Here is a 13959-nt window from a genome sequence, read left to right as displayed (position 1 = left end):
ATTTGAGCTATAGTTTACTAAGATTTGATAGTGCAGTCTAAGACATGGAGAGACATACTGTACCTAAAATGTCTATCTTATATTCCTCTTCACTATAAAATATCTCAGATGGATGTTGATCTGGATCTTGATCCATCTGTTCATTTTGGATGTTGACATATTGATCTTAAATGAGGGCTACTTTTCTAGATACCCAACTTAGCTAACTCACTGCATCCCATGCACAACAAACAGTCAAAATCCCAAACAACCTCTCTCACACTTTTCCCAGCCCTCTCACCTTTGACAGTGATCTGCGCGGTGGTCTCGATCATGCCGAGTGACGATATCGCCACACAGCTGTAGTTGGCAGACTGGAGGATGTTGGTGACCTCCAACACGTTCCTCCCAATGGGCATCTCTTCCTCCTTGGTCAGCTCTTCTACTCCCATCATCCACTTGACGTAGGGCATGGGCGCTCCCACTGCCACGCACGTCAGGTTCACGCTGCCACCCGGCATCACCTCATGGTTGGTGGGCGGGATGGAGAACCGGGGTGGCACACGGCGCACTGCAGGTGGAGAGCAGAGGAGGGTGAGTGGGAAAGGAACTGGAGGTTTGATGGGGGACAATGCATGGGCGGCTGGGATAGCCTGATACCTTGATAGTCAGGCCTGGCTGTCGCTGTATGCTGTTCTCTGGGACAATAGAGGCATACGGCAACCCTGCTATAGTTAGTTAGGGTGGGAAACTTCAGCCAAATCATGTACTACATATATCTATTACGCAACTGTGAAACAGGTCTTTCCTCCCCTTTCATGTTATTTTTTGAAAAAAAAGGCTAAGGCCTAAAGCTGGATTTCTCACGAGTGCATTTGGATTTCCTGCTTTGATATGTGGGTTAAGACGCACCTGGAGATAGATACTGCTGCTGCTAGTCTAACGCTTCCCTGCCATATTCAGAGTTACCTAGCTAACTACCACTCGTTCTGTCTCTAAGTGCGAGTGAATAGAACATTGTTATCTCTCATACAGCATTAGAAATCCCCTTAAGTGCTGGGAAGTACAGCTCATTACATCTGACTTAATGCTGCAACGCTCCTCTCTCTGTATGCATTAAACATACATAGCTCAATGGCATAGCAGATAAAGTGCTCACACACCCCTTGAATGGGAGGCTAAGAATGGTCACGAAATGTGACTCACAAAGTATCATTTAAGCGCAAATTGTGAATATTCCGGCTGTGAGGGGCTTAGATGGTGGCTTACAGTCTTTTCACCGGGTAGAAGGGGAGAACTACATGCTGTGTCAGATAAACAGGGAGAGATGTAGTGGTTTATGACAGATCTGACCTGCATTCCAAATGGCACCCTGTTCGCTATTTAGTACACCACTTTTGATCAGAGCCATATGGGCCCTGTTCAAAATTTGTGCACTACATAAGGAATAGGGTACCATTTGGGACAGATCCTTAGGCTTTCACACTGAATAACGTTTTCACTTTGCACTGCCTGACAACTTAAATGAAACACAGCAGGGTATAGCTAGTGTTGTATAATTTGGGAGCGGTACTTCTTTGAACAAAGAAACTGAAAGAGGATTCTGTACTATGCACACATAATGTCTTCCTTTGGCTCAATCACGTACAGTATTTAAGTTAATTAGTTACAACCAAGTGAATAATAACTTAGAGAAATGAATGTCCAGTATTTGCATGGGCTCAGTGAGTCATTCAATGAGTGAGACAAGAGAGGAGATAGTAATCTTGAGAGAGAACATAGTGGTGGTGTTGGAGGCCGTCCTCTCTGTAAATACAAGCGCTGCATTGTCTATCTGCTGGGACCGGCTGGGAGGAAGGGTGGGAGGAAGGGTGGGAGGGGAAAAGAAGGACGGGAGAGAACCATAAGGGTCTGTGATACAGATGGTTGACATTAACACGGATTCCCACGGAGTTTGGCCTTGCCTGAGAACGTGACGTGGCGGACAGAGGGAACGACAGAGGGTGGAAGAAGGGAAGGAGGAGGAGAGGAGAGAGAGATAAAAAAATAGATAGAGAGGTAGTGAGACGAGGGGAGAGGGCTGGCTCTAGGCCAAAGTTATGGGCCATTCCGTTTAACGTTTTAGAGTGATCTCAGGTCAAAATCTCAGAAAGAGGAAACTTTTTAAAAGTCGAGTTGCAAAACTTTTAGATGTATCAGGGTGCCACTACTGCCAATCTCATATTTTACGACTGTATTTCTGTTGCTATAACCTCACAGAGCGGAGGTTGTAAATCATCCTGCAGGTGAAGCACAGCAAGCAGCCAAAACCAGGCCTTGACGTTTCAATTCTCAATTGATCTCCCAACACACACAGATCTGCAGGAACTCGCATTAAGACACCCGCAAAACTATCCCCTTTCAGACAGCGCTGAGACTCTTGATCATCAGTAAGCAGCAGTATGATACTGTCTGAGAATGAGACCTATAAATAACTAACGTTCCCATTTTCATCTCTCTTTGAACAGGAAAGATCCAAGGTTGCAGCAAAACACCGAACCTGTCATGTTTTGTCTTTGATCATGTCTTGTCCCTGTGCTTCCCTCTGCTGGTCTTATTAGGTTCTTTCTCTTTCTCTCTCTCTATCGTTCCGTTCCTGCTCCCAGCTGTTTCTCATTCTCCCTACGACCTCATTTACTCTTTCACACCTGTCCCCTGTTTTGCCCTCTGATTAGAGTCCCTATTTCTTCCTCTGTTTTCCGCTCCTGTCCTTGTCGGATTCTTGTTTGATGTTTGCTGTTCCTGTGTCCTTGTTTCGCCCTGTCGTGTTCTTTGCCTTCTTCAGATGCTGCGTGTGAGCAGGTGTCTATGTCAGCTACGGCCAGTGCCTTCCCGAAGCGACCTGCAGTCTGTGGTCGCGTCTCCAGGCGTTCCTCTCTATTGACGAGAGGATTTCAGTTTCCTGTTTTGGATTACCATTGATTATATCCAGGAGAATCATTATTTGTTTAATACTGGAATAAAGACTCTGTTACTATTACGTCGCTTTTGGGTCCTCATTCATCAGCATAACAGAAGAATCCGACCAAGATGGACCCAGCGACTATGGATTCTCTCAACACTGCCGTCGAGTTCCAGGGAGCAATGCTCGGCAGACACGAGCAGGAATTGTTTGCTGCTCGTCATGCCGTTGAGACCCTGGCCGCTCAGGTCTCCGATCTCTCTGGACAGTTTCAGAGTCTTCGTCTCGTGCCACCAGCTACTTCCTGGTCTTCCGAGTCTCCGGAACCTAGGGTTAATAACCCACCATGTTACTCTGGGCAGCCCACTGAGTGTCGCTCCTTTCTCACCCAGTGTGATATTGTGTTCTCTCTCCAGCCCAACACGTACTCAAGAGAGAGAGCTCGGATCGCTTACGTCATATCACTCCTTACTGGTCGGGCTCGGGAGTGGGGCACAGCTATCTGGGAGGCAAGGGCTGAGTGTTCTAACGATTATCAGAACTTTAAAGAGGAGATGATACGGGTTTTTGATCGTTCAGTTTTTGGGAAGGAGGCTTCCAGGGCCCTGGCTTCCCTATGTCAAGGTGATCGATCCATAACGGATTACTCTATAGAGTTTCGCACTCTTGCTGCCTCCAGTGACTGGAACGAGCCGGCGTTGCTCGCTCGTTTTCTGGAGGGACTTCACGCTGAGGTTAAGGATGAGATTCTCTCCCGGGAGGTTCCTTCCAGCGTGGACTCTTTGATTGCACTCGCCATCCGCATAGAACGACGGATAGATCTTCGTCATCGAGCTCGTGGAAGAGAGCTCGCGTTAACGGTGCTTCCCCTCTCCGCATCTCAACCATCTCCTCCCACCGGCTCAGAGACTGAGCCCATGCAGCTGGGAGGTATTCGCATCTCGACTAAGGAGAGGGAACGGAGAATCACCAACCGCCTTTGCCTCTATTGCGGTTCTGCTGGACATTTTGTCATGTCATGTCCAGTAAAAGCCAGAGCTCATCAGTAAGCGGAGGGCTACTGGTGAGCGCTACTACTCAGGTCTCTCCATCAAGATCCTGTACTACCTTGTCGGTCCATCTACGCTGGACCGGTTCGGCTGCTTCCTGCAGTGCCTTGTTAGACTCAGGGGCTGAGGGTTGTTTTATGGACGAAGCATGGGCTCGGAAACATGACATTCCTCTCAGACAGTTAGGGAAGCCCACGCCCATGTTCGCCTTAGATGGTAGTCTTCTCCCCAGTATCAGATGTGAGACACTACCTTTAACCCTCACAGTATCTGGTAACCACAGTGAGACCATTTCCTTTTTGATTTTTCGTTCACCTTTTACACCTGTTGTTTTGGGTCATCCCTGGCTAGTATGTCATAATCCTTCTATTAATTGGTCTAGTAATTCTATCCTATCTTGGAACGTTTCTTGTCATGTGAAGTGTTTAATGTCTGCTATCCCTCCTGTGTATTCTGTCCCCTCTACTCAGGAGGAACCTGGTGATTTGACAGGAGTGCCGGAGGAATATCATGATCTGCGCACGGTCTTCAGTCGGTCCAGAGCCAGCTCCCTTCCTCCTCACCGGTCGTATGATTGTTGTATTGATCTCCTTCCGGGGACCACTCCCCCTCGGGGTAGACTACACTCTCTGTCGGCTCCCGAACGTAAGGCTCTCGAGGATTATCTGTCTGTTTCTCTCGACGCCGGTACCGTGGTGCCTTCTTCCTCTCCCGCCGGAGCGGGATTTTTCTTTGTTAAGAAGAAGGACGGTACTCTGCGCCCCTGCGTGGATTATCGAGGGCTGAATGACATAACGGTTAAGAATCGTTATCCGCTTCCCCTTATGTCGTCAGCCTTCGAGATTTTGCAGGGAGCCAGGTGCTTTACTAAGTTGGACCTTCGTAACGCTTACCATCTCGTACGCATCAGAGAGGGGGACGAGTGGAAAACGGCGTTTAACACTCCGTTAGGGCATTTTGAATACCGGGTTCTGCCGTTCGGTCTCGCTAATGCTCCAGCTGTCTTTCAGGCATTAGTTAATGATGTACTGAGAGACATGCTGAACATTTTTGTTTTCGTTTACCTTGACGATATCCTGATTTTTTCACCGTCACTCGAGATTCATGTTCAGCACGTTCGACGTGTACTCCAGCGCCTTTTAGAGAATTGTCTCTACGTGAAGGCTGAGAAGTGCGCCTTTCATGTCTCCTCTGTCACTTTTCTCGGTTCTGTTATTTCCGCTGAAGGCATTCAGATGGATCCCGCTAAGGTCCAGGCTGTCAGCGATTGGCCCGTCCCTAAGTCACGTGTCGAGTTGCAGCGCTTTCTCGGTTTCGCTAATTTCTATCGGCGTTTCATTCGTAATTTCGGTCAAGTGGCTGCCCCTCTCACAGCTCTGACTTCTGTCAAGACTTGCTTTAAGTGGTCCGGTTCCGCCCAGGGAGCTTTTGATCTCCTCAAGAAGCGTTTTACATCCGCCCCTATCCTTGTTACTCCTGACGTCACTAAACAATTCATTGTCGAGGTTGACGCTTCAGAGGTGGGCGTGGGAGCCATTCTGTCTCAGCGCTTCCAGTCTGACGATAAGGTCCATCCTTGCGCTTACTTTTCTCATCGCCTGTCGCCATCGGAACGCAACTATGATGTGGGTAACCGCGAACTGCTCGCCATCCGCTTAGCCATAGGCGAATGGCGACAGTGGTTGGAGGGGGCGACCGTCCCTTTTGTCGTTTGGACTGACCATAAGAACCTTGAGTACATCCGTTCGGCCAAACGACTTAATGCACGTCAAGCTCGTTGGGCGTTGTTTTTCGCTCGTTTCGAGTTCGTGATTTCCTATCGTCCGGGAAATAAGAACACCAAGCCTGATGCCTTATCCCGTCTCTTTAGTTCTTCTGTGGCTTCTACCGACCCCGAGGGGATTCTCCCTGAAGGGCGTGTTGTCGGGTTGACTGTCTGGGGAATTGAGAGACAGGTAAAGCAAGCACTCACTCACACTGCGTCGCCGCGCGCTTGTCCTAGTAACCTTCTGTTCGTTCCTGTCTCTACTCGTCTGGCTGTTCTTCAGTGGGCTCACTCTGCCAAGTTAGCTGGCCACCCCGGCGTTCGGGGTACGCTTGCTTCTATTCGCCAGCGGTTTTGGTGGCCTACTCAGGAGCGGGACACGCGTCGTTTCGTGGCGGCTTGTTCGGACTGCGCGCAGACTAAGTCAGGTAACTCTCCTCCTGCCGGTCGTCTCAGACCGCTTCCCATTCCTTCTCGACCATGGTCTCACATCGCCTTAGACTTTATTACCGGTCTGCCTTCGTCTGCGGGGAAGACTGTGATTCTTACGGTTATCGATAGGTTCTCTAAGGCGGCACATTTCATTCCCCTCGCTAAGCTTCCTTCCGCTAAGGAGACGGCACAAATCATCATTGAGAATGTGTTCAGAATTCATGGCCTCCCGTTAGACGCCGTTTCAGACAGAGGTCCGCAATTCACGTCACAGTTTTGGAGGGAGTTCTGTCGTTTGATTGGTGCTTTCCGTCAGTCTCTCTTCCGGGTTTCATCCCCAGTCTAACGGTCAAGCAGAAAGGGCCAATCAGTCGATTGGTCGCATTTTACGCAGCCTTTCGTTTCGAAACCCTGCGTCTTGGGCAGAACAGCTCCCCTGGGCTGAGTACGCTCACAACTCGCTTCCTTCGTCTGCTACCGGGCTGTCCCCGTTTCAGAGTAGTCTTGGCTACCAGCCTCCTCTGTTTTCGTCCCAGCTCGCCGAGTCCAGCGTTCCCTCCGCTCAGGCTTTTGTCCAACGTTGTGAGCGCACCTGGAGGAGGGTCAGGTCTGCACTTTGCCGTTACAGGGCGCAGACTGTGAGAGCCGCCAATAAACGTAGGATTAAGAGTCCTAGGTATTGTCGCGGTCAGAGAGTGTGGCTTTCCACTCGTAACCTTCCCCTTACGACAGCTTCTCGCAAGTTGACTCCGCGGTTCATTGGTCCGTTCCGTGTCTCTCAGGTCGTCAATCCTGTCGCTGTGCGACTGCTTCTTCCGCAACATCTTCGTCGCGTCCACCCTGTCTTCCATGTCTCCTGTGTCAAGCCTTTTCTTCGCGCCCCCGTTCGTCTTCCCTCCCCCCCCCCCGTCCTTGTCGAGGGCGCTCCTATTTACAAGGTACGGAAGATCATGGACATGCGTTCTCGGGGACGTGGTCACCAGTACTTAGTGGATTGGGAGGGTTACGGTCCTGAGGAGAGGAGTTGGGTTCCATCTCGGGACGTGCTGGACCGTTCGTTGATTGATGATTTCCTTCGTTGCCGCCAGGGTTCCTCCTCGAGTGCGCCAGGAGGCGCTCGGTGAGTGGGGGGGTACTGTCATGTTTTGTCTTTGATCATGTCTTGTCCCTGTGCTTCCCTCTGCTGGTCTTATTAGGTTCTTTCTCTTTCTCTCTCTCTATCGTTCCGTTCCTGCTCCCAGCTGTTTCTCATTCTCCCTACGACCTCATTTACTCTTTCACACCTGTCCCCTGTTTTGCCCTCTGATTAGAGTCCCTATTTCTTCCTCTGTTTTCCGCTCCTGTCCTTGTCGGATTCTTGTTTGATGTTTGCTGTTCCTGTGTCCTTGTTTCGCCCTGTCGTGTTCTTTGCCTTCTTCAGATGCTGCGTGTGAGCAGGTGTCTATGTCAGCTACGGCCAGTGCCTTCCCGAAGCGACCTGCAGTCTGTGGTCGCGTCTCCAGGCGTTCCTCTCTATTGACGAGAGGATTTCAGTTTCCTGTTTTGGATTACCATTGATTATATCCAGGAGAATCATTATTTGTTTAATACTGGAATAAAGACTCTGTTACTATTACGTCGCTTTTGGGTCCTCATTCATCAGCATAACAGAACCAAATGGCACCCTATCCCTTATATAGTACACTACTTTTAACCAGAGCCCAATGGGTTCTGTTCAAAAGTAGTGCACTATGTAGGGAATAGGGTGCCTTTTGCGATGTAGCCAGAATTTAATTTGGGAAGCGGGAGGAGAACTCTGTAGCAGACCTCTGTTTTGTGTTTGAAGATAAAATAGAGGCAATATTATTCACATCACAACTCTCTTAAAAACAGTGTTTATCATCATGACAAAGAAATGACTTGCTTATTTCCTTACCACAGCAAAATGATGCAGGCAGAGTAGAAATATAGTACTTATTCTAGGGCCCACCATCTCTCCAAACTGGCAGGGGACCAAAATGGTAGTTTTATTCCTCTAATACAAACAGCTCAGTTTTATGTGACTTGAATGCTGCATGGGGTGTGAGGTGAGGTTGCTATTCCTCTTTCACTCCCTCTCTTCCTCTATCTCTACCCCCCCCCACCCCCCAGAACTGAGGAACATGAAGATAACTACCAACTGTGGTGCATTATGGAGAGCTAAAGCACCTGGTGCTACACTAACACAACATAACAAAATCCCTTTTTCATTAAGCCTATGTCTTCTACTGTATTCACCTTACCTTACCTCAGCCCAGGCTCAGATTTTGTACGCACACAGTGCATTCAGAAAGTATTTAGACCCCTTCACCTTTTCCACATTTTGTTACGTTACAGCCTTATTCTAAAATTGATTAAATCCATTTTTTCCCTCATCAATCTACACACAATACCCCATAATGACAAAGCAAAAACTGGTTATTAGAAATTTTTCAAATGTATTAATAATAACAAATGTAAATTCCCTAATTTACATAAGTATTCAGACACTTTGCTATGAGACTAGAAATTGAGCTCAAGTGCATCCTGTTTCCATCCTTTGATCATCCTTGAGATGTTTCTGCAACTTGATTGGAGTCCACCTGTGGTAAATTCAATTGATTGGGTATGATTTGGAAAGGCATACATCTGTCTATATAAGGTCCCACAGTTGACAGTGCATATCAGAGTAAAAATCAAGACATGAGGTCGAAGGAATTGTCCATAGAGCTCCAAGAGAGGATTGTGTTGAGAAACAGATCTGGGGAAGGGTACCAAAATATTTCAGCAGCATTGAAGGTCCCCAAGAACACAGTGACCTCCATCATTCTTAAATTAAAGAAGTTTGGAACCACCAAGACTCTTCCTGGAGCTGGCCACCTGGCCAAACTGAAAAATCGGGGGAGAAGGGCCTTGGTCAGGGAGGTGACCAAGAACCCGATGGTCACTCTGACAGAGCTCCAGAGTTCCTCTCTGGAGATGGGATAACCTTCCAGAAAGGCAACCTTCTCTGCAGCACTCCACCAATCAGGCCTTTACGGTAGAGTGGCCAGATGGAAGCCACTCCTCAGTAAAAGGCACATGACAGTCTGCTTTGCCAAAAAGCACCTAAAGGACTCTCAGACCATGAGAAACAAGATTCTCTGGTCTGATGAAACCAAGGTTGAACTCTTTGGCCTGAATGCCAAGCATCACATCTGGAGGAAACCTGGCACCATCCCTATAGAGAAGCATGGTGGTGGCAGCATCATGGTGTGGGGATGTTTTTCAGTGGCAGAGACGGGGAGACTAGTCAGGATCGAGGGAAAGATGAATGGAGCAAAGTAAAGAGAAATCCTTGATGAAAACCTGCTCCAGAGCGCTCAGGACCTCAGACTGGGGCAAAGGTTCACCTTCCAACAGGACAACGACCCTAAGCACACAGCCAAGACAAAGCAGGAGTGACTTCGAGACAAGTCTCTGAATGTCTTTCAGTGGCCCAGCCAGAGCCCGGACTTGAACCCGATCTGACAACTTTAGAGAGACCTGAAAATAGCTGTGCAGCAATGCTCCCCATCCAACCTGACAGAGCTTGAGATGTTCTGCAGAGAAGAATGGGAGAAACTCCCCAAATACTGGTGTGCCAAGCTTGTAGTGTCATAACCAAGAAGACTCGAGGCTGTAATCGCTGTCAAAGGTGCTTCAACAAAGTACTGAGCAAACGGTCTGAATATTTATGCAAATGTGATTTTTCAGTTTATTTTTATTTTTATATATACATAAGCAAAAATGTAGAATAGCCTGTTTTTGCTTTGTCATTATGGGGTATTGTGAATAGATTGATGAGGTAAAAAAACATTGAATCAATTTTAGAATAAGGCTGTAACGTATCAAAATGTGGAAAGAGTCAAGGGGTCTGAATACTTTCCGAATGCACTGTATGTGTGTGTTCATGCATGGATGTGTGCCATGTGCACAATCTATGTATGCACCAAACCTTACATAAAGTCTGAGTGTGATTTATTCAAGTCACGAAAACACTGAGATTTTGAGATGTGTACATCTATTCCTCTGTAATCAATTTGAGGCCAATGGTCGAGTGACTCACAGCTTTTCAGAGGAAATGCACCAATGTGTTAGATTGGAGTCTGCAAGGTGTCAAAGTGACATGCTGGGCAGCGCAGGGCATAGAAGGAGGAATTAGAGCAAGCCAACATTAGTCACTGTGTACATTATTAGAAGGATGAGGAGGTTGGAAGTTACCCATGGATATGGAAAATGATCACAAAATGGTTAGTGTTGATTTGCTGACTGAGTGAGTGACTCAGAAAGGTTATAACAAGGGGTTATCTCGATTATTATTGGCTATGGAGGTGGTGGTACAGGTCAAAGGATAAAGGTCACCAGAAAGTGGTGGAGGAAGAGAACTAATGTCATCCTCCACGCAGTAGAAGGGAGCAGGAGAACGCCGTGGGGTTTAGTCACTGGTTTCACAGGAAGCAGTTTTAGTATCAGAGGAAGTAGTATCAGCAGTAGCAACATGAGAAGCTGGCAGTTATAATGCAGACACACTCTTATCTTCATTGGCATGCCACAGAGAGAGGGGGGGAGAGAAGGAGGGAGGGAAGGATTTGGGATTGGAAGCAGAGTCCTGATAAAGAAAAGGTAAGGATTTGGAGCTGAGGGCGGTAGGGGGTGGAGGGTGTGGGGGGGGTGGAAGCACAATCGTTGTTGCACACACATTTTTGGCACACAGATATTGTCAAGCAAGGCATGCAGCAGCCCAGGCACAAGGCAAACAAAGCATCAAGCACATTACTAGCTAGCTATATAGCAGCTACGATCATGATGCCATGCTTGAGTGATCACACAAAATGGTCATATAATAAACAATTACACAACTATCCCTGTAGTAATTTACAGACCAACTCAAAGTCCTTGTCTAATCGATGTCAGTAAAACTATTCAACTTCAGTTTGCCTGCCTGCGGAGCTACTGCAAGACCACACTGTATTGACTAAAACCGGATTCTACTGACCGCTGTACAACAAGTAAACAAAACAAACAACAACATGAAGAAGTCATCTGGTTACAAGATGAGCTCCAGGTCCAACAAGAGGTTCTCGTCCATTCTTTATACTCTGTGCTGGGATCTAGGAGCATTGGTCTACCAACATCTTACATAGAAGAGAGAACCAACATTTCTCACCAAACAGTCTCTTCAATACTATGGGTTATGGCTTTGGAAACTCTCTGACAGAAACTTTGACATGGGAATGCACTTTGACATGGGAATGCATAATGCTCAATTAGATGTGTAACACACAATGCAAGCATTAATGTGTACTGGTATACAGTACAACATATTGTATATCATACATTACATGGACTTTGAATATTTCTCTATTCTGACCAATTGTCTTCTGACAAAGCTACAAGCATGCAGAAAGCTACTTCTGTTATCTGTTTGGAGCAGATAGAATGGAGAGTTGAGATTCCTAGCCAACTGAACTGGGAAAATAATATATTGGCAATGAGAGGAGGCAGAGAAAGAGATTACAGCATCTCCTGCAGCTCCTTCTCTATCAATGAAAGTAACTAAGTAAGTATTTATGAATAATACAAAGGAGAGGAAGGAGTTGGTTATCTATCCAAAATATAGTGCTTTATTAGAGAAAAGGCATTAGACTGTCTGGGATTATTGGGAGGTAAATTGTTAGCACGGATCTCCATTTTGGAAAGTGCCTAGCTGATGTATGAGTTGGCAGGAGGGTCGGGTGGCTGAGACGGTTCTTATCTACCTCCCCTACAGAGAGACAACTCCTCACCTCAGCTTTAAGCTTGAAAAGACAGACTAGAAAAAAAATGGGAAAACACACTGGGTCCTTCAAATAAAGAAAAAAAACATTTAAAGAATAATGATCCTCCTCTCCGCCGTAGTCTCTCCGTCACCCTGTTTTTCTCTGCTCTCACTGTTCTGTGAACTAAATCTGGAAGCCCAAATTGAATACTGATTCCAAAATAAACAATCAAAGCTGATTTAGCCCATTTAAACACTCGAAAACTCTGAAGGCTTTTCCCAGTTAACCAGAATAACACAACACTCTCTCCTAAATAGGTTAAGCGTTCCAGGGTGGTTGGGAAAAAGGAAAATATTGAAATTTGAACTTTTATGTAAATAGTTCTGATCTCTTAAGCTTCATGCAACATTCCTATATGTGTTCAATGACCCCAGGATTAATACCATTAGCCAATGAGAAACCACACGGCTGGTGTCGAAATAATATAAGACCTGACCGTTCTATCACTCAGAGCCCACACGCTCCTCATTTTCAAGATATCATAAACAATGGATATAGCCAAGGCTGCAATGCTTTCTACTGATAGCCTATTGTTACTCCCTAGATGAGAAAGAAATCCACATCCAACCCCTATTCATGATTCAGCATTGAGTGAGTATCTTAGATAGGGCAAAGTCAATGTATGATCCTTATGTCTCTGTATTCTCTAAGATTGTATGGTGGAGAGCTATGCTACCAGCTGATGTAGATGGATGAGAGGTAACGGAAGGTGAGTGATGCATTCAGCTAGATTAGTGAGAGCCTGTGGGCAGCAGAGATGTGAGGGCTCAGGCCCCATGAGGTTCTGGCCAAAAGTAGTGCACTATATAGGGACTAGGGTGCCAATTTGTACACAACCATGGTTGGACGGATGGTGGGATGGAATAGACACACCCCAGGTGAGGTGAGGATCACTTGAGAACACAGACAAGGTCCAGACTTGACAGACTGAAGCTAACAGAGAAGACCCATCCATGCCAGGCATATTCAAAGACATATAACAGTGTAGATGGTTGAGGGTGGAGGCAAGCAGCATAGCAGTGGTATGGTTGAGGGGTAGGGACAAGGTAGGAGATGCACATAGGAGGTTCCGGTTGGTAAAGGCAGGTAGGTTCCTGAGAGGCCCATCAGGCCGGGACGGGCCTTGGCACCCAGCCTGATGCCGTGGGTGCTGCCAGGCTCCAGTCCGCTGACCCTGGGTGCACTGTGGGGTACCGGAGGAGAAGCAGGAAGGTGAAGAGTGAAAAAAAACCAACCTTCTCGTTGATCTGAGAGGATTTGGTGAGGTTTGGATTGTTTTTTGGATGGCGGGGTGCGATGATGATGGAAGGAATAAACATAAAAGAGAAAAAGAAAAAACAAGAAGATAAAAAAGAGGAGGAAGAGGAAGAAGAAGAGGAAGAAGACAAGGAGAAACAAAGAGAGTAAAACAGGCAAATAGTTCCGCTTATCCATAAAAGAGAAAGTGAAGAGAACACTATGGAGACAAAAGCCAGTGCATTGATACACACACCCAAAGAACACACATAGCAACATCTCTCATACAGTACATACATGAAAATAAACCCAACACAACCACACACACACACACACACACACACACACACACACACACACACACACACACACACACACACACACACACACACACACACACACACACACACACACACACACACACACACACACACACACACACACACACACTCCTCCCTTTTCCTGACTACTCTCATGCCCTAAGCCCCTCCTTTCCCATCATGTATTAAGATGGAATTACAGAGTCAGGGGCTACGTCCCAAATGGAACACTAGTTCCTAGAAATCACACTAGTTTTGACCAGAGTCAAAAGTAGTGCACTATAAAGGGAATAAGGGTGCCATAAGGGTGTCTCCCTGGCTGACAAGCAGACTTCATTATGCACACAGAGCTGACAGTGTCCTGCCGGTAGCTAAGTCAGGCCACATTTACTCTGCCCAT

The 13959-nt window shown here is 46.9% G+C and overlaps 1 protein-coding gene across 15 annotated transcripts in view; it reads right to left on the bottom strand.

The window, feature by feature from the left end:
* LOC139541407 (receptor-type tyrosine-protein phosphatase F-like) overlaps positions 1-13959 on the bottom strand; it is a 450116-nt gene that overhangs the window by 126020 nt on the left and 310137 nt on the right. For all 15 annotated transcript variants that reach the window (XM_071346023.1, XM_071346022.1, XM_071346027.1 and 12 more), the window contains one exon: positions 281-550. In XM_071346023.1, coding sequence (XP_071202124.1) covers positions 281-550 — 270 coding nt within the window. The remainder of the gene's footprint in view (positions 1-280; positions 551-13959) is intronic.

The sequence above is a fragment of the Salvelinus alpinus genome, chromosome 16, assembly GCF_045679555.1.
Source record: "Salvelinus alpinus chromosome 16, SLU_Salpinus.1, whole genome shotgun sequence".
Lineage (NCBI taxonomy): Eukaryota > Metazoa > Chordata > Actinopteri > Salmoniformes > Salmonidae > Salvelinus > Salvelinus alpinus.
Note: the sequence above shows the minus strand (reverse complement) of the source record. Positions and strands in the feature narration are given on the sequence as shown.